Here is a 19,243-nt window from a genome sequence, read left to right as displayed (position 1 = left end):
TCTCTCCTTGTTCACATTACCCTGTCTAGAGATGGTTAATTCAGCAAAGATCTGTCAACTCCTGGCTGGTCATTTCAGGATCAATGAGGTCCTCCCTTTCTCCTCCCAAGAAGAGCATGATGGGAACAGCAGGCTGCTCAGTTCTGGCTTCTTGGGTAGAAGCATTAAAGATAAGAAGCCCAGGGCTGGGGACATGTCCTAGCGGCAAAGAGTGTTTGCTTCATATACATGAAGCCCTGGGTTCAATTCCCCAACACCACATATACAGAAAACAGCCAGAGGGCTGGGGATATGGCCTAGTGGCAAGAGTACTTGCCTCTTATACAGGAGGCCCTGGGTTCAATTCCCCAGCACCACATATACAGAAAACGGCCAGAAGTGGTGCTGTGGCTCAAGTGGCAGAGTGCTAGCCTTGAGCAAAAAGAAGCCAGGGACAGTGCTCAGGCCCTGAGTCCAGGCCCCAAGACTGGCAAAAAAAAAAAAAAAAAAAAAAAAGATAAGAAGCTCAGGCTTTTCTTGCTGCCTGACCCACCCAGCTCTGGTCCCTGCTCCCCCCAGTGAAGGCATCTAAAGTGTAGACTTCTCCTTCTCCTTCCTCCTCCTCCTTCTTCTCCGCCTCCTGCTTTCCAAGATCTGAACTCAGATTCATTATATGATGCTTTCGCTCCTTGGCTGGTACACCTGAGCCACGCCTCCAACCCCAATGAGTTCAAGCTCTGACTTAGAATTAGCTGTATGACTTGGGAAGTCACATAACCCCTATGAACCTGCTTCTTCATCAAAAAGTTGGAGTTAATAATATATCATTCTCACAAGCTGATTTGGAGAAAATTTTCCAAAGCTCTTTCACAGTGACCAGCCCAAAGCAGGCCCTCAGCAAAGAGTAGCTGTTATCAGAGACTGCCAGGAGCAATGCGGAGAGAATTCCAGAGGCACTGCCCTTTGCAGAGGGGGAAGGAAGGCAGAGATTGGAACCACACTGATAGAAGAACCACACTGACAATGACATTAATCATAAGAAGTGACATGGAGTGAGCACTCACCCTGATTTCACCACTGTGTCCATGCTTTCTATGCCTGATTTCATTTCATGCTCACGACAGCCCTGTGTGCTAGGTCCTCTCCTTGCCCTATTTTGCAGGTGCTGCTAAAGTGCAGATAGCTTTGCTGACACAGCTAGGAAGACAGCGCTGAGCCTGGCGCTGAGCCCCGAATCCTTCTTAACCACTCTGTTGTGCTAGGATCAGGGTTCTTCTATTCCAGAAGGTCTGAACACTTGGATTTAGTCCAAGCCCCCGGCTTTTCATGGGAAAATTGTAAAGTTCAGAAAAATGAACAGTGGCCTGGGCTGGAATGTATGTAGCTCCTTGGTAGAGAATACGCTTAATATATATATGATCATAGTTCCAAGCCAGCCTGGGTAGGAAAGTCCATGAGACTCTTATCTCCTATTAACCAGCAAAAAAGCAAAAAAAAAAAAAATGGAGCTGGGGTTCTAGTGCTAGATTTCAGTGAAAAAGCTGAAGAACAGTGCCCACCCCCTGAGTTCAAGCTCCAGTTCTGCCCATCCCTCCCCCAAATCAAAGGGGCAGGAGCCCACACAAAGCCCCAGGTAGGAAAACTTAGAGGCTGTAGTAAAAAATAGCACTTGGCAGATGTTGCAGGGTAAACTGATGAGCCACCAAGCAAGAGCCCAAAGGTCAACTATGGGACCAACCTCTATATCTTCAGATTTGTTCCCACCTCAAGCCTGGGCCTGACTCACCCTCTTGCTCCCCCTCCTTTTGGGGCCTGAGAAGCCTTTGAACAAGATCAGCAAGCCTGGCCCTTTGTTGTAGACACTGGAGGCCATGAACAAGGAGCCAGGGACAGAGTCTGGTGGTGAACCAGGGTGTCACTGACTCAGTACCCTACTGCTGCAGAGCTGAGAGCAGCCAAGATCCCTCCTGCAGGAAGGGTCCTAGCCCAGGGATAGGGTGGGAGTGAAGGTGGTAGACCTGGTGTTAGTCACCCCAGATGTTGGTCCTCACTCTCATCACAGCCGGCTTTCTTCAAGGCCAGGACTGGGTGATGGTGTCATTACTTCCGCCACAGTCTGACGTCACACTGCCAGGCCACACCCGATTGGAGGGAGACCCCCAAGGGGACCTCATGCAGGCTCCGGGCCTCCCAGGCTCCCCTGCCCCACAGAACGTAAGTACCTAGCACCTAGCCCAGGGCTTCGGATAAAACCTGAGGGCTGTATGGGCAGCAGGGACTTCCTAGGGTCTGTCTTGTCCCCTTCCATCAGTAAACCAGTACTTGATGATGCTGAGATCCAGAAGGGCTCAGATATGGGTTCAATTCCTTGGGTCTGGGGCTTTTCCAGAGCGGGGCTATGGAACCCCATTAGCCTTGGGGCACCTCCAGGTTTAGGAGTAGTAAGCTTTTATCAAGTTGGGGCTCCCAAGGGCAGGCTATGTCTTCCCCCTTATTTGGAGGCTCCCCAGAGTTGAGCCCAGACCATTTTCCCCAGCACAGAGCAGATCATCTGTCAGGTCCCAGGCCTGGTGTAACCCTCACTCCTAAATGCTCTGCCCTCTGTCTACCCAGAAGCATGCGGGCTTCAACTGCTCCTCATTTGTGCCAGATGGTCCTCCAGAGAGAGCCCCTTCGCTGCCTCCACACAGCCCGAGCATGGCATCACCAGGCCCTGAGCAAGTCCAGGGACATTGCCCAGCTGGACCTGGCTCAGGCCCCTTTCGGCTCTCACCCTCTGACAAGTTTCCTGGCTTCGGCTTTGAAGAGGGTTCAGGAAGCAGCCCTGGACGCTTCCTCAAGGGCAACCACATGCCTTTCCACCCCTACAAGCGGCATTTCCACGAGGACATCTTCCCTGATGCCCAGACAGCTCTGGCCCTGGATGGACACTCCTTTAAGGCCTCTGGGGCCCTGGAGCCCTTCGAGGACATCCCTGTGGACATGGGTGAGGCAGAGGCCTTCCTGCCTGGCTTCCCAGCAGAGACCTGGTGCAATGGTCTCACTTATCCCGGCCAGGAGCACAGCCAGGTCCTGGTGAGTATCAGTGGCCACCAGCCTCCTGCCTCTCCCCTGTCTAGATTCTCAGGCTATTCGAAGGAGCTCCAAGTTTCCACCTTGACTTTTTAGACCTTATCTCTCAAGATCAGGTCATCCGTGGACACAGAAAGCATGGTGGGGGCCACCTGGTCAGCTAGGGAAGGAATGCTGGCCTGGCAGGGAGGACAGGCTAAGGAAGCTAGCAGCTTCCCAGAGGCCCTGAGTCAGGATCCCACAGTGTAACTTCTAAGTGTCAAGAATCCCCAGCCACACCAACACGCCCATATGCAAATGTGAGACAAAACACACATTCCAGAGGCCAAGAGAAAGGCCTCAGCCAGGAGCACAACTCCCCTCCCAGCACCAGTGTACAGAGCTGAGGAACCTCACTTTTTTTAAGTCATCCCAGGGACTTCTTCCTAGTCCTATTTTATTGATGATTAAAGTGACTGATGATGAGTGATTTGATTTGCTGACCCTAGAAGCTTGAACTCAGGGCCTAGGTGCTATCCCGGAGATTTTTGTTTTGTTGTGGTTTGTTTTTTTGCCAGTCTTGGCTTGAACCCAGGGCCTGAGCACTGTCTCTGGCTTCTTTTTGCTCAAGGCTAGCACTCTACCACTTGAGCCACAGCGCCACTTCTGGCTTTTTTCTATATATGTGGTGATGTGGAATTGAACTCAAGGCTTCATGCATATGAGGCGAGCACTTTACCACTAGGCTATATTCCCAACCCAGATTTTTTTGTTGCTGTTGTTCGAGCTTAGCACTCTTCCACTTAAGCCACAGCTCCATGCCTGACTTTTTGTTAGCTTACTGGAGACAAAAGTCTCATAGACTTTCCTGCCTGAGCTAGCTTTGAACCACAATCCTCAGACCTCAGCCTCCTGAATAACTAGGATTACAGGTACAAGCCACCACCTGGCTATTTTATTTATTTACTTCTTGTTTTATTTTACTGAAACAGGAGTTTGTTGTGTAGCTCAAGGCTGGCCTTGAACTGAGAGACTGGTGCTTTAATACCCTTAGGACTGGCATTACAGGCTTGTTTGAGCCCTATTATTTGCCTGAGCCTGTTCATAGAAATATCTTTAAAACATGTCGGGAAGGTTAACATGTCCTCCCAGCTATACCTGCAAACTGAGTAACTATGGGCAAGTCACTTAGCCTCCCTGAGACTCACTGGAAAAGTCAGGTTAAGGGTACCAACCTCATAAGGGTTGTTTCTTTGGTACATGAAAGAGAGCTTGCTTCCCACCCCCTCCTGTCTAAAGGTTTTTGAGCCAGTGACTGAGTGGCCCAGTGAGGCTGTGCCTCCTCTAAACTCCCATCAGTCCTCCTCACCTCTTGCTTTCAAACAGGCCCCCCATTCTAGCCCCACCCAAGCCACTACCAACCAGAGAGGAAGATGGGAAATGGAGATGGACCCCTGACAGGTGTGGCCAAGACAGGATCTTATCCAGCAAGCCCCACTGAGGCACAAGCACGCCAGCAACTGCCCCCAAGTGTCCGCTCAGCACCAACTCCTGGTTGTTCTGCCAGGTGCTTCCTTTGAAGTGCCCCCACTTAATCTTCACTGCAACCTTCTCAAGACTTCCTTTACCGGGCTGGGGATATGGCCTAGTGGCAAGAGTGCTTGCCTCATATACATGAGGCCCTGGGTTCAATTCCCCTGAACCACATATACAGAAAATGGCCAGAAGTGGCGCTGTGGCTCAAGTGGCAGAGTGCTAGCCTTGAGCAAAAAGAAGCCAGGGACAGTGCTCAGGCCCTGAGTCCAAGCCCCAGAACTGACAAAAAAAAAAAAAAAAGACTTCCATTACCATTACCTTGCAAAGGAGGACCTGAGGCCTATAGAGACCAAGGCAGCATGCAGCCTGTGCATGGTGAAGCTGAGAGTTGAATCCACATTTATTCATGGGGAGAGAAGAGTTCAACCCAGCACCCCACAGCTCCTGGGTTGAGCTGTTGGTATATACAGCTCCCTACTTTGGGTGCAGCCCCATCATCTACCAAATGAAGGGGTTGAACACCAGAGCTCATGGCCCTTCCAGGCCCAAGATTCTGTGATCGTGGCAAAGTCTACATCTGCAGCCCCAGGGCACAACCAGAAAGAGGCCACAGCCAGCTTGTCCCTTTGAGCCCAAGTGGTCAGCTTCCCCGGACCCCTGAGAATCTCATTCTGTTCCTCCCCCCGCCACCCTTCCGCTGGCTGTTCCACCTCCGCCCATTTAATCCTCACTACAACCTTCTAGAAAGTTCTATTATCACCACCTTGCAAAGGAGGACCTGAGGCTCATAGAGACTAAGGCATCTGAGTACTGAGGACTCCTCTGGCCCTACCTCAATGTGACCATTGACCAATCTCTCCCCCTCTCTATCCTCTCTGAAAATAGCCTAAGCTCTCTCACTTGAAGCAAGAATGAGGATTAGGTTTCAGCCTTGGTTCACACCAGTGACTTGCTGAGCGCCCTTGGGAAAATCCCTGCCCTCCTCTGTTTCTCTTTCCTTCTCTAGGAATCAGCTTTGAAGAATCAGGGAAGGGTAAAGGTTTGCTTTGGTGTATAAGGTTCGGGATGAGAGAATAGGAAAGGAGAAAAAAAAAATTTTTAACATAGGCTTTCTTTTCTAGCAGGGGTCGGAGGTCAAGGTCAAGCCCCCAGCTCTGGAAAATGGTCCTGGGATGTACTGCTACCAGCCTCCCTTGCAGCACATGTACTGCCCCTCCCAGCCTCCCTTCCACCAGGTGAGTCTGGGCCAAGTGGGCATGTTCACCCCTCCCCTCCTCTGGGTCTCAGGATTCTCCTATCATGTGGATGTGTACTGTATGGTGCATAGATGTGAATGTGTGTGCATAGTTGGATGAGGTGCAGGCAGCAGGGTCCTGAATCTCACACTGGCCACCCTGGGTGGGGGGGTAGTAGTTAGTGGGGAGAGAAACGATTGCCTTTCTCCGGGGAGGGGGGTGAGAGGAGCTGAGACTGAGGCTGGGCCAGGAGATGAACCAAAGAGGGAGGGAGGAGGGGAGCCACCCCAGACAGACAGGGACAGAGAGAGAAAAGGGGTGTGTGGTGTGACACACACGGGCTGCATGGGACAGGGAACAATGGACTTCCCTTCCAGGTCACATCCTGCTGTGTGACCTTAAGCTTCAAATTCCCCTTTGGCTTAGAGTGGGTAGGCCCGGAGCATGAGGTTAGGGGGCCTCTCTGCCTGGAGGGCAGTCCTCATTATCTCTGGGCCTTTCCCCATTGCACTACCTAGCTTCAGCCTTGCCCAAATGTACAGGATGGCAAATAATCACTTCACACTGACAAGGGATGGAGGTATTTTGTTTTGTTTTGTTTTAAGAGAAAGAAAAGAGCCCCAGAGCAGCCAGGCAGTTCCCTAGAATCATCGGGCAAGACAGAGCAAGTGGCTGCCCAGCGCCCGGCTCCATCCACCTGCACCCTGGCACTGAGACAGGCCCTGCCTGTGGAGCAGGTTCTACTCCTGCCTTTTTGGCATTGGCTCTGATCTTGGCCAAGCCAGGAGGCAGGCAAGTGGAGGGGGGAGGGGAGGGGGCTTGTCAGACAGCCTGCTCTGTAAGAGAAAGAGATAGGAGGAAGCAAGGGACCACGTGGTACCAGGGGACATCTTCTCTTCTGGAAAGGGCCTGGCCTATGATGGTGAAAGCTGCCCTGAGACCCCTGGTCTGACCCAGGGTAGAAGATGTCCCTGAGGCAGCCTGTCACATCAGGGACTGAGCCACTGCAGGATCAAGGAGCCACCAGAACCTTAAATAGCCTCACCATGTCTGGCCCTGCTTTGATGCCCTCTGTAGTCTGCACCCTTCTGGAACAAGATGGCCGCACCCAGGGCTTTATGGAGCCTAGAGACAGGGTGACTCAGGCACTAAGTGTCTCTCAGTGACCTGGAAAGAGCACTTCAGCCCAGAGCAGCTGGGGGAGTCAGAGTCTCCTACTCCCCTACCCCATAAAACACCATCCCTGGCACCGCAGCCACGCCCTTTGCTGTAAAACCACCTCCTACCCCCACCTGCCCACCACCATGACCTGCTCTTTCAAAGAGCCACTGAAACTCATAAAAGGTGGCAGTGCCCAGCAAACGCCCAGGCTGGACATCCCACTTCCGGCCCAGCACTCCAACAGAGGCCCAGGGAAGCCTAGAGTGCCTGCCAGGAAGGATGCAGGAGCTGAGGGCGGTTCTTCTTCTCATCACCATGACAACCAGAGAACCTAAAAGGCTGAGAAGGAGCTGGAGGAAGGGAGCTCTGAGGCCTTTGAGATTCTGCATTCCAGAATTGGATCTCCTCCCAGGCCCGTTCTTCCCCCCACCCCCCACCCCCGCCTCAGGTAGCTCTGCCCTGGGTGTAGTGGAGCCCAGGACCAGGGAGAGAACACTCAGGCTGCAGTGATTTCTTTGGATACATAGGAATGGGGGAGGGGAATCTTCTTTGGAAAGGCTGGGTATCATGGTAATCATTCTGCCCCTTGGACCTCTACAGTACTCACCAGGCGGTGGCAGCTACCCTGTACCCTACCTGGGTTCCGCTCACTATCCATACCAGAGGATTTCACCCCAAGCCAGTGCCGATGGCCACCAGCCACTTTTCCCCAAGCCCATCTACTCCTACAGGTATACCTCCCAGCATCCCTGGCTTGCAAGGAGGGGAGAAAGAATGAGGAAACAGAGGCATAGAATCCTCAAGGTGTAAGGGTAATAGCAAGAGGTGGGAATCATACCCAGTGGGTTTCTGAAAGATGCTGAGAAGATTCCTAAATGGGGGGCAGGGAGTGGACCCCTTGGTCCCTAAACTTGCATCTGACCCTGAGAGTCACGGCTCTGGTTTGACTTGTAAAGCACTGGTTCCTTAGATGAGCCTGATGAGATCAAACCTTCTGGTACCCAGGGCCTGAGATTGGAGTTTAGGGGTGGAGAGGGGAGGACATTCCCTGCCTTTCCCTCTCCTCAGTCACAGAAAGAAGCCATGTTCAAAAGCTCTGCTGGAAACAAATGAGGGAGGAGGGTTGTAGAGGTGACTCAGTTACAGGTCATCTGCCAATTCTGGTGGGTCCTCTCCAAGGCTGACAGATGAAGAACTAACAGCACCCAGGCCACTCATTCTCTCTACAAGGATATGTCACCTAATGGGTGGCAGGCCCCAGGGACAGGAAAAGCCAGGTCCTCAGCTAGAGGAAGCTCAAGGGATGGAAGAGGAGGGAAAACATCAGCCAGAAACAGAGAGAGGGCTTGCAGGAGGCAGGCTGTGGTGTGGGAAGGAGACGAACAGGCCTTGCAGTCTGGCACAATTGGGTTCTAGACCCAGATTTGGGATTTACTAGCTGTGAAACTCGGGCTAGTTACTTAATCTCTTGGATCCTCTGTTTATTTGTCTGGGAAAGAAAGGAGGAAGAGGAGAAGGAAGAAGGGAAGGACAGGGAAGAGAAGGGAGGGAGGGAGGGAGGGAAGGAAATGTCAGGTCCAGTGATAGTGGCTTGCACTTGTAATCCTCTCTATGCAGGAGGCTGAGATTAGAGGATCACAGTTTGAAGCCAGCCTGGATAGATAAATCTGAGAGCTTCTTATCTCCAATTAACCAACAAAAAGCTGGAAGTGGAGGTGTGGCTCAGTGACAGAGTGCCAGCCTTAAGCAAAAAAATCTAAGCAAGAATGCCAGGCCCTGGGTTCAAGCCCTAATATTGGCACATACACACATAAAAAGAAAAGTCAGGGTGCAGCAATTCAGGCTATTGGAAGTTTTAAGTAAGAGAATGCAGGAGGCACAGCCTGGGATACCTCAGGAATTTAAGAGATCTTAGTTCCTTCCTTACTATCTAACATTCGTGCAACTGGCTGAGGACTGATAGGTAATGACAGTTTTCATGTAATGAGTGTAATATGTTACAAGGTATCTTCCTTCATCTCACAATTCTCAGGTAGCTATTACTTGCTTTCGTTTCACAGCTGAGGAAACTCAGATTCAGAATAGCTAACGTACTTACCCAAGGTCACACAGCTGGTACCTAGATAAGTCAGATGGTAGCCATCATTCCTCAGATTCCACAGACCCTGACAGATCTGTGATTCCTGACTTCAGTGTCCACTCAGAACCTTTCATCAGAGGGAGGGTTCAGGTGGGAGGCGTCTAGGGTCTGGTCAGAGATTCAGACTCTCAGGGACTCTCTGTATCCTCAGCATCCTCATCTTCATGGCCCTTAAGAACAGTAAAACTGGAAGCCTTCCAGTTAGTGAGATCTACAACTTCATGACGGAACACTTCCCTTACTTCAAGGTAAGACCAAGATGCGGCTGCTCACCACCCCAAGTCTTGGGCTTAGGCCTATCCGGAACCCAAGGGTTCAGCCTGGAGGTGGGAAGGGAGCTAGAATGGGAATCAGAAGGAGGTTTCCCCCCTAAAAGAGGGCTCCACAGCTGGTTATGACTAAGTAATGAAGCATTTACCTAGCATGCATGAGGTCTAGGGTGTCATCCTCAGTTCTTTTTTTTTTTTTTTTTTTTTTTGCCAATCCTGGGGCTTGAACTCAGGATCTGGGCACTGTCCCTTAGCTTCTTTTGCTCAAGGCTGGCACTCTACCACTTGAGCCACAGTGCTCCTTCTGGCTTTTTCTGTGTATGTGGTACTGAGGAATTGAATCCAGGGCTTCATGAATGCTAGGTAAGCACTCTACTTCTAGGCCACATTCCCAGCCCCCCCCCCCAACTCAGTTCTTTTATTTATTTTTATTATTTTTTACAAGTTCCAGGACTTGAACTCAGGCCCTAGACTGTCCCTGAGTCTCTGTGCTCAAGGCTAGTGCTCTACTACTTGAGCCATGGCACCACTTCTGGCTTTTTCTGAGTAGTTTATTGGAGATAAGAGTCTCACAGACTTTCCTACTCAGGCTAGTTTTGAACTGTGATCTCAACCTCTTGGGTAGCCAGGATTACAGGCCTGAGCCACCAGCACCCAGCTTCATCCTTAGTTCTTTAAAAAAAAAAAAAAAAAGGCATGTTTGGGAAGGAGAAATATATGTGCAGAACAGAGAGCTGAAGCTGCTGGCTCCAGGCTACATAGCAGGTTGGAGCCAAATCTTCTGCTAGGGGGAAGTGAACTAGGCTTCAAGAAGCAGATATCTATCCCAAGTCTGGAGAGAAGGTTGGAGATGGTAGGAGAGGCTTGTCCTCGACCTTGCTCCCAGGATGCTGTGAACCTGGAGGGATTCCAGTAGGAACTGGTCAGCCAAGGTGACAAGAGGTGCCAGGGCTGAAGAACCCATCGCCTTGCAAAGTGAGATTAAGATCTGCCTCTGTGGGCGGCAGGCTGAGCTGCAGTTCTGCCAGAAAGTGGGGCGTGGGTTTCATAGTCCTTGGCTGTCCCATGGAACTGGCTGGCTCACTTGACTCTCTCCCTCCCCACAGCCTGGGTGCAGAATCTAGCTCTTAAGCTCCACAGGAGGGGCTGGGCAATAGGGGAGCTCAACCCAATTCCCTTCCAGTATCCCTAGAGAAAGAGAAGGAAAGAAAGGACCTTTGGGGAAACTGAGGCACTAAATCTTCAGGAGATAGGGGTAATGTCAGCAGGTAAGACTTCAAACCCAGTGGGTTCCCAAGGGATGCTAAAGAGAAGATTCCTCCATAGGGGCAGGGGGTAGAGTAGGTCACCTCTGACCTTGTGTCTAACCCTGAGGAGTCCTGTCTGGTTTGACTTGGGTGGGCCCCCTGAGGTCCAGCCTCTTGGGACAGGACAGGTATCATACTTCCCAGATGGACAAATACGTCAGAGTGCTGTCCAGTTACCTCAGGTCACATAGCAGGCGCGGTCAGTCCCAGATTAAGTTATTTGGCTTCACACACTGTCCCCTTTCCCTTGATGCATGCCTCCTCCACCCTCTAGCATAGACCCCTTCTGAATGGGAATGAGTTTATGTCTCAGGCAGGCCTTCCCCAAGAATGATATCCTGATGGACAGGATCTCATCTGCTTCCCAGGCAATCCAGAACTCTCAGCTCCATCTGCCAGGGGTGGATTCCTGCTGCCACCCCACCTCACAGCCCCAGCTACGCGATTGTCCTGCCAGGGGATAACTGACAGCTGACGTCCAGTCTGTACTTGCTGAGTGGCTGTCCGATGGGGAGGGGCAAGAGGGTCAGAGTGATCTGGCCAGGAATAGAAACACATGTTGACCCACTAGAGGTTTAAAGGGAGAGGAGGGGGAGGAAACAAAGTAGCTGCTCAGATTCCAGAAGCTTCAAAGCCTTGTACCTAGGATTGCACCTGTGCCCCAACAGGTCAGGGAGCTGAGCTGTCTCTAACTCCTAAAGCCCGGAGGGTCCTCCAGGGCTCCAAGGGCTGGGGCAGAGAAAGGGAAACGAGGGCCCTGCCCACTCTTCTGAGCCAACGTCCGTTCCTGCCAACTCCCAGACTGGCCCCCAGCCCCTCCCTGCATCTCATCTTCCTGGCTTAATTATTTTTCCTGGGAGCCGTGTAATCCTTGTTTTATGAGGTTGAAGAATGAAGAGGTCTAACAGCTTTTTTTGGTTCTGGTTGTTGTTCTTAACCAGTTGCATCACTCCCTCACTCCCGAGTTTACATTTGACTTCAGAGAGAGAACATCTGAGAGGATGGGACGGGCCCAGATGGTGAGGCAGGCCCAAGAATGGGATGACCTGGGCAGGGTCCTTAGTTAAGGGAGAGAGCTGGGGTCTGTGTCCATCACTACCTTATTCAGTGATAAGGCTAGGCCTTTTTTGCTCTGGATCTCAGTTTTCCATTCTGTTTAAAAAAAAAGGGGGGGGGCTGGGGATATAGCCTAGTGGCAAGAGTGCCTGCCTCGGATACACGAGGCCCTAGGTTCAATTCCCCAGCACCACATATACAGAAAACGGCCAGAAGCGGCGCTGTGGCTCAAGTGGCAGAGTGCTAGCCTTGAGCGGGAAGAAGCCAGGGACAGTGCTTAGGCCCTGAGTCCAAGGCCCAGGACTGGCCAAAAAAAAAAAAAAAAGGTTGAGTTGGCTGAGCACCCAGGGCCCACATCTGGAATCCTAGCTACTCAGGAGGCTGAGATCTAAGGATCTAGGTTCAAAGCCGGCCAGGGAAGGAAAGTGTGTGAGGTTCTTATCTCCAATTAACCATCAAAAAGTGAGACGTTGAGGAGTGGCTCAGGTGGTAAAGACCGAGTCTTGAGCACAACAGCTAAGGGACAGTGTCCAGGCCCCAGTTCAAGGCCCAATACAGGCACACAAATGGTCTGTCAGGCTCAGTTGGCACATAGATTCCTGCCAACTCAACAATTTCCTTCTGACTCCTCTAAGGAACTATTCAAAGACTCCCTCCCCTCTCCATCTCTCACTCCCCATTTGAAGGAGAGACTGGACTCTGAGTGGACCAGGGCAGGCGCTGTGGGCGTCCTAGAGCCCCGTGACTCAGGAATGTGGGACTAGGGAAGTGTCCAGCCACTGGACATAATTGTTAGTGCTGACCATACTTCTTCCAAACAGGAAGTGGCTGAGGTGGGGGCCGCCCTGGCATCCCAAAATCACAGATTTATGGGGCCATAAAAAATCCCAGTGCCCATTATTAATTCTGCCTATGGGACGACACAGCCTTGACTCCTAGTAGACTGTTGTGGGAATCCATGGCCAGTCTGATGGCTCAAAAAAAGAAATATTTCTTGGCCATGATGCTTGGGGGATTATCTCAAACAGCCCCCCGTCCCCAGGGCAGCTGTCCCCAAGAAAGGCTCCAGCAGCCACAGCCAGCAACTCATAGTGACGCTGGCATCAGGGCCTGGTTCTGCTGGGCGTGATTCAGCTTGACTGTTGCCTGGGGCAAGGGAGCTGGGAGGAGGGAGTGGCAGCTCCTCATTAACCAGCTACTAGAGGCTGAAAAGGAGAAGGGCGGGAGGATGAGGGGCAAAGGAGTTCCAATGACCAGAGAGGCAGCTCTAGCCACAGTCCACCCCCACTGGGCTCCAGGCAGTCCCAGAACCTGGAACAGAGTGAGAAGTAGGGGGTGGGAGGTCCATGGGCACCCCCGCCACCGCCTCTCATCCAACTGAGTCAGCCTAATGGTTTTTACAACACTCCCTGGGCACAATTACTGCACTGGTGGCATGACCGGGCCTCCTAATGGGTGTTTATTCTGTTGGCACGGCACCCCCCCCCCCCGCCTGAGGGCTAGCCTCCCCACCAGGGCACACCCTCTGGGCACACTCATGTGAACGCACACTCAATCATGGATACACACACACACATCATACACACATATACCCAGAGAGATACTCACATAGCTATCCTTGGAGACGTGCATATCTTCACATGCAGACCCATACCAGAACACAGAGGAAGGCACATTTAGAGATTTATCTCACCCCTCCCCCCCACACACACCCATGCACCAATCCCAGATAAGGCAGTCAAATACATGTACAACATGTGCACGTACACACCACCTCTTACCAGCTCATGCCTTCTTTCCTCCCAAGTTGGCTCCAGAGGAGCTAAGTCTGGACCAGGAGAGGAACATCCCACAGCTTCTCCCTCCAAAGCTGACCCAGGAGCCCTTGAAGTGAGCCTCCTTCCCTGACAAAGGGGGTACACAGAAGCGGATACACAGGCCATAAGGCCCAGTGGGGGTAGTATGACTTCAGTGGGGACATAGCCAGAAGCCTCTGGGAACTCACCAGCCCCCCTCCTCCACTGTCTCTCTCTCTCTCTCTCTCTCTCTCTCTCTGTGGAGTGGCTATTAGAGCTTGAACTAGGGCCTGGGCATTGTCCTTCAACTTTCTCACCCAAGGCTGGCACTCTATCACTTGAGCCACATCTCTACTTCCTGCTTTTTTTTTTTTTTTTGCTAGTTAATTGGAGATAAGAGTCTCATGCACTGTCTCTGCCTGAGCTGGCTTTGAACCGTGATCCTCAGATCTCAGCCTTCTGAGTAGCTAGGGTGATAGGCATGCGCCATGGTGCCTGGCAACAGTCGTCCCTTGAATTACTTCACAGACCTCTAAAGAGTTGGGTAGGATGAAGATAGATTTTAGGTTTCTCCCCTGAAAGTTACTGAACCTACACTAAATGCTGCCCAAAGTAGTTAGCAGGTCTGTGCACTGAGCTGGCAAATTTCACATTTTAGAGAGCTCAGACCTAGAGCCAGCTCTTGCTGCCTGAACCCAGCCTGAATTCTTGACTTTGCTTCGCTTCTGCAGACAGCACCTGATGGCTGGAAGAATTCTGTCCGCCACAATTTATCCCTCAACAAGTGCTTCGAGAAGGTGGAGAACAAGTCGGGAAGTTCCTCTCGAAAGGGCTGCCTGTGGGCCCTCAATCCTGCCAAGATCGACAAGATGCAGGAGGAGCTGCAGAAATGGAAGAGGAAGGACCCCATCGCTGTGCGGAAAAGCATGGCCAAGCCAGGTAAGGCTGACCCCCGCCATGGGAGGGAGAACTCTGGGTGCCCATGAGCCAGAAAGAAGAGGGCTCTGAGGCTAGGGGGGAGGCTGGGAATGAGGGAGGACTCATGGTGATCCTTCTCTCTTGGGCCTTTTCAGAAGAGCTGGACAGCCTCATAGGAGACAAGAGGGAGAAGCTGGGCTCCCCGCTGCTGGGCTGTCCACCCCCTGGGCTGCCAGGCCCAGGGCCCATCCGGCCTCTGGCACCTCCAGCTGGGCTCTCCCAACCACTGCATTCAATCCACTCAGCCTCAGGCCCCATTCCTGGCAAGAACCCCCTACAAGACCTCCTAGGGGGGCATGCACCCTCCTGCTATGGGCAGACATACCCACACCTCTCACCGGGCCTGGCCCCTGCTGGACCTCCACCGCCATTGTTCTCACAGCCGGATGGGCACCTTGAGCTGCGAGTCCAACCAGGCACCCCCCAGGACTCACCTCTGCCTGCCCACACCCCTCCTGGCCATAGCACCAAGCTGCTGGCTGACCCTTCACCAGCAAGGACGATGCATGACACCCTACTGCCAGATGGAGACCTTGGTACTGACCTGGATGCCATCAACCCCTCTCTCACCGACTTTGACTTCCAGGGTAAGCAGGGGGATAGGAAAGGGGAAGTGGGATGGGACTATAGGCTACTCGCTCGTGTCTGTGTGGTCTTTCCTTTCCTGGTCTCTAGATGGCTGCCTGCTGGCTACCGGGTTTCTGGTCACTTGAAACTGAACAGCCAGAAATGGGTGTGGAGCTAGCTACCCAACCCAGAGCATGGAGTGAGGAGGGTCCTTGTCCTCTTGGTGCCCTTAATGCATTCTACCTGGCCCATTTCATATCACTCCCGGGGCAATCACAAGCAGAAGGAAACACCTTACCTTCAGAAAGCTCCAGTCTGATGGAGATACAGCCCAGGTTTTAGGAAACTATTCCTAGAAATACCTTCAGAGAAATCCTCATCCCAACCAGGTGCCAGTGGCTCACGATTGTAATCCTAGTTACTCAGAAGGCTGAGATCTGAAGATCACAGTTCAAAACCAGCCCAGGAGGGGAAGCGTGTGAGACTCTTATCTCCAATTAACCACTAAAGTGGTAGAGCGCTAGCCTTGAGTGAAAGATCTCAGGGACAGCACCCAGGCCCCTGAGTTCAAGCCCCACAACTGATAAAATATAAATAAATAAATAAATAAATCCCCATCCCAATCCAAATCAGGGCGCAGGCAGCCATGGGCATGAGGAGACTATAAACACATGCTAGGCCTTGGGTTCAATACACACTAAGAGCAATAAAATAAAAGCTACTGAGTACTAAGTATATACGTATGTCCCCATCTGAGCCTGTAGAATAACAAAGAGACATTAAACCCATTTCACTGACACACACAGAAGTGACATGACCTTCTCAGGGCTCGGTAGCTAGATTGTTGTTGGATATTTCTTTTTATTAGTTTATATTAGTTATATAGGAAGGGGAGGGTACAGATTTCATTGTTATATCTCCACACAGGTTCACACTGTATTCCAATCAAGATCACTCCCTAAAGAGACAGAGTGTTTGATTGGCAGCCAGGGCCAATCCCAGCTTTAGTCAGATCTTCATCCTCTCCACCCTGCAGTGCTGATGTCCAGTCAAGTGCCTCGGGACCTGGCCTGCCATCATGCAGGTCACACAACAGAGAGAGAGAAAGAGAGAGAGAGAGAGAGAGAATCAGTAGCAGCATTGTTTGCTCCCAAGTCTGATGTGCTTTCCTGCTCTTGTCCCTGGTCCCTGGCCCCTAGTCCTTGCAATAGTAGAGACCCAGAAATTCAGGCTCATCTACCTCATCAGTCAAGTGGTGCATTGTGGGAAGATCTCAAAGGGTCCCCCAGGCTACCACTAAGTGTCCAGAATTTGCACCAACCAGGGCTGGGAATATGGCCTAGTGGCAAGAGTGTTTGCCTCATATACATGAAGCCCTGGGTTCAATTCCTCAGCACCACATATATAGAAAAGGCCAGAGGTGGCACTGTGGCTCAAGTGGCAGAGTGCTAGCCTTGAGCAAAAAGAAGCCAGGGACAGTGCTCAGGCCCTGAGTCCAAGCCCCAGGACTGGCCAAAAAAAAAAGAAGAAGAAGAATTTGCACCAACCCTTCTAGTAGGCAATTCTCAAATCCTTGAACCTTGATCCCCACCCTCCACCCCCCAAAATAAGATCACAGAGTCACAAGGCTTTCAGACTGTGCTATTGGATGTTGGTCTGAGGATCAAAAAAAAAAGATATCAGTCACAGCTGGTACTGGGATCTGTTCCCCATCAGTGACACCCCAATCTTGCTCTCCACAGCGTGTAAGAGTTCTGTGGGGGACATATCGAGCCCCTCTGCTGCTCCTCAGTAATGTTGGTTCTCTCCTCCTTCCCCAACCAGGAAATCTGTGGGAACAGCTGAAGGACGACAGCCTAGCCCTTGACCCCCTGGTACTGGTGACCTCATCCCCAATGCCCTCCTCTCTGCCGCCATCCCTGCCACCCTCCCATTGCTTTCCCGCAGGGCCCTGTCTGCCAGAGACAAGCAATGGGGCAAGTGAATTGGCCCCACCAGTCAGTGGGGGACCTGGGGCCCTAGGAGACCTGCACCTTAGCACCCTCTACTCGGCCTACGTGGAGCTGGAGCCCACGCCCCCCACGGCCCCTGCCGGCCCTGCTGTGTACCTCAGCCCCAGCTCCAAGCCCATGGCCCTGGCATGAGCTGGGCCCAGCATCAGCTCATCTCTGCCTGGTCTGGAATTCCCAGCTTATTGCCCACGCTGGCTTCACCTTTAAAGGCCAAGGAAGGAAAACGCTACCTGTCCCCTATGCTACTCAGCCAACCTGGGTGTGAGCTGGCAGCTGCGGGGTAGAGGACAGTCCCCAGGATGCTGCCCCCACACATCGCTGCCATCCGGTGGCCCAGCACCTCACTCAGGGCTCCTGGAGAGCAAGAAACAAACGCACTCTCCTCGTTCTGTCCCCTTTAGCACTCCAGCACACATGGACACGCAATCCCTCAGTCACCCCCCAGACACACTCATGCACCTCACACAGCAGAGGAATCCACACTACATCACAGAGAGCCTGGCTTCATGTCCGGGGTAGCTGAGAGCTAAAAGCTTTGGTTACCAAAGCCTAAGGCCCCCATTCCAGGTCAAAGGTCCCATCAACCGTCCTGCGACCATGTGCTCTGCAGTCCTGGCCTCTTCCAGTCATATCCTTTCCCAGAAATCCCTGTATTTATTCTCCCATCTTCATCCCAGTGGTCCAGGCAGGGCTCCTCCCATGTGACCTGTGGGAACCTTGAGGTGGCAGGGTGGGGGTGGGGCTGCTTAGCAGCACCCACTTGCCAGGCTCTACCTACCTTCACCAGCAGGTCACCAGCAGGTGACACACGGGAGAGACAACAGTCACCCAGGACCAAACTGAGCCCAATTCCAACACAAAGTGTTCGGAGAAAGAAAAAAAAAAAAAAAAAAAAAAACCCTTACCCTAAGAAACTGGAATACCTTCTCTTGTCCTAGTCCCAGAGGACAGGCAGGGTCCCTGCCGGGTCAGCACAGTCTCACTCTATAAAGAGAAGTTCCTGTTGTTCACATCCTGGCTTATTTCCAATTGTCTCAGGCAGCCTGAGCATCTGGAAAAGGGAGGCCTAGCACAGGCTAGTAGGGGAGCAGCCATGCCCCCGCCCACCTCTCTTTGCTCGGCAGACCCAGGATACCAGGAAGCACAAGAGATATCCCTAGAGCTGAGGCTGTGACCCCAGGTGCCTACGGTGTCCTAGCAGGTGGAATCAGCAACCTACTCAGGTCCTGGGAGTGACAAACACCTCCAAAGGTCGACTTAGGCTTGAATGAAGCATCCCCCAGTGGCCTGCCATGGTACCCTGTCCTGGAACAATAAAGCAAGTCTCTTGTGGTCTTGGCTACTGAGTCTTCATTTACAAGCAGAAGTCCAGGCCATGCTGACCAGAGATGTCCTAGGCCTATGATGTCACTCACTCCCCACCCAGGCTCATGCTCTCCCCACCCAGAAATATGCAGTTTCCAAATACAGAGCAACATTTCCTGCTGGGCGCTGGTGGCTCATGCCTATCATTCTAGCAACTCAGGAGGCTGAGATCTGAGGGTCACAGTTCAAAGCCAGCCCAGGCAGAAAAGTCCATGAGACTCTTTTTTTTTTTTTTTGCCAGTCCTGGGGCTTGGACTCAGGGCCTGAGCACTGTCCCTGGCTTCTTTTTGCTCAAGGCTAGCACTCTGCCACTTGAGCCACAGCACCGCTTCTGGCTGTTTTCTATCTATGTGGTGCTGAGGAATTGAACCCAGGGCTTCATGTACACGAGGCAAGCACTCTTGCCACTAGGCCATATTCCCAGCCCCATGAGACTCTTGTCTCCAATTAACCACCAGAAAAGCAGAAGTGGCGCTGTGGCTCAAAGTGGTAGAGCACTAGCCTTGAGTTACAAAAGCACAGGGACAGGCCCCAGGCCCTGAGTTCAAGCCCCAAGACCAACAACAACAATGAAACAAAGATTTCCTGACTGGGCTAGGGAAGCTGAGCAGGTGGGGAGGGCCTCTTCCCAGGGCAATTTGAAGAATCTGAGGATCCAACAAGGCTTCCCTGCTCAGAGGCAGGAAGGCTGTGTTCTCCTCCAGTGCTCCTTCCCATTAGCACCTGCCTCCTCTCAGCTTCTCTTCCTCAATCTCCTCATGCAAGAAGGGACCACTGAGCTGAGTGTAGTG

General features: G+C 52.2%; 1 protein-coding gene across 3 annotated transcripts; it reads left to right on the top strand.

Annotated features, from left to right (window-relative positions):
* The first annotated feature begins 1,952 nt into the window (after positions 1-1,952).
* On the top strand, positions 1,953-17,248 carry Foxn1 (forkhead box N1). 3 transcript variants are annotated; one of them, XM_048365903.1, is made up of 8 exons: positions 1,953-2,193; positions 2,596-3,054; positions 5,688-5,801; positions 7,563-7,693; positions 9,254-9,350; positions 14,262-14,469; positions 14,604-15,095; positions 16,900-17,248. In XM_048365903.1, exons 1-8 carry the CDS (start codon positions 2,017-2,019, stop codon positions 17,217-17,219), a joined length of 1,998 nt encoding a protein of 665 aa, XP_048221860.1. In that variant the 5' UTR covers positions 1,953-2,016; the 3' UTR covers positions 17,220-17,248. The 3 variants fall into 3 exon arrangements, with proteins under 3 accessions (XP_048221860.1, XP_048221861.1, XP_048221858.1); XM_048365904.1 differs by having other exon boundaries at positions 2,593-3,054; positions 5,691-5,801; XM_048365901.1 differs by having other exon boundaries at positions 2,593-3,054.
* The last annotated feature ends 1,995 nt before the right edge of the window (positions 17,249-19,243 follow it).

This window comes from Perognathus longimembris, chromosome 17 (genome assembly GCF_023159225.1).
Source record: "Perognathus longimembris pacificus isolate PPM17 chromosome 17, ASM2315922v1, whole genome shotgun sequence".
NCBI classification, from domain to species: Eukaryota; Metazoa; Chordata; class Mammalia; order Rodentia; family Heteromyidae; genus Perognathus; species Perognathus longimembris.
The sequence above is the reverse complement of the archived record's forward strand: the minus strand, read 5'-3'. Positions and strand labels throughout refer to the sequence as shown.

What these genes read in the sequence shown, in the direction of transcription:
- Foxn1 (XM_048365901.1), top strand. Translation starts at nt 2,017, where the DNA reads ATGTTGGTCCTCACTCTCATCACAGCCGGCTTTCTTCAAGGCCAGGAC. An exon ending in GCTCCCCTGCCCCACAGAAC is followed by an intron (nt 2,194 to 2,592) that starts GTAAGTACCTAG and finishes CTGTCTACCCAG; the next exon opens with AAGCATGCGGGCTTCAACTG. An exon ending in CCCAGCCTCCCTTCCACCAG is followed by an intron (nt 5,802 to 7,562) that starts GTGAGTCTGGGC and finishes GGACCTCTACAG; the next exon opens with TACTCACCAGGCGGTGGCAG.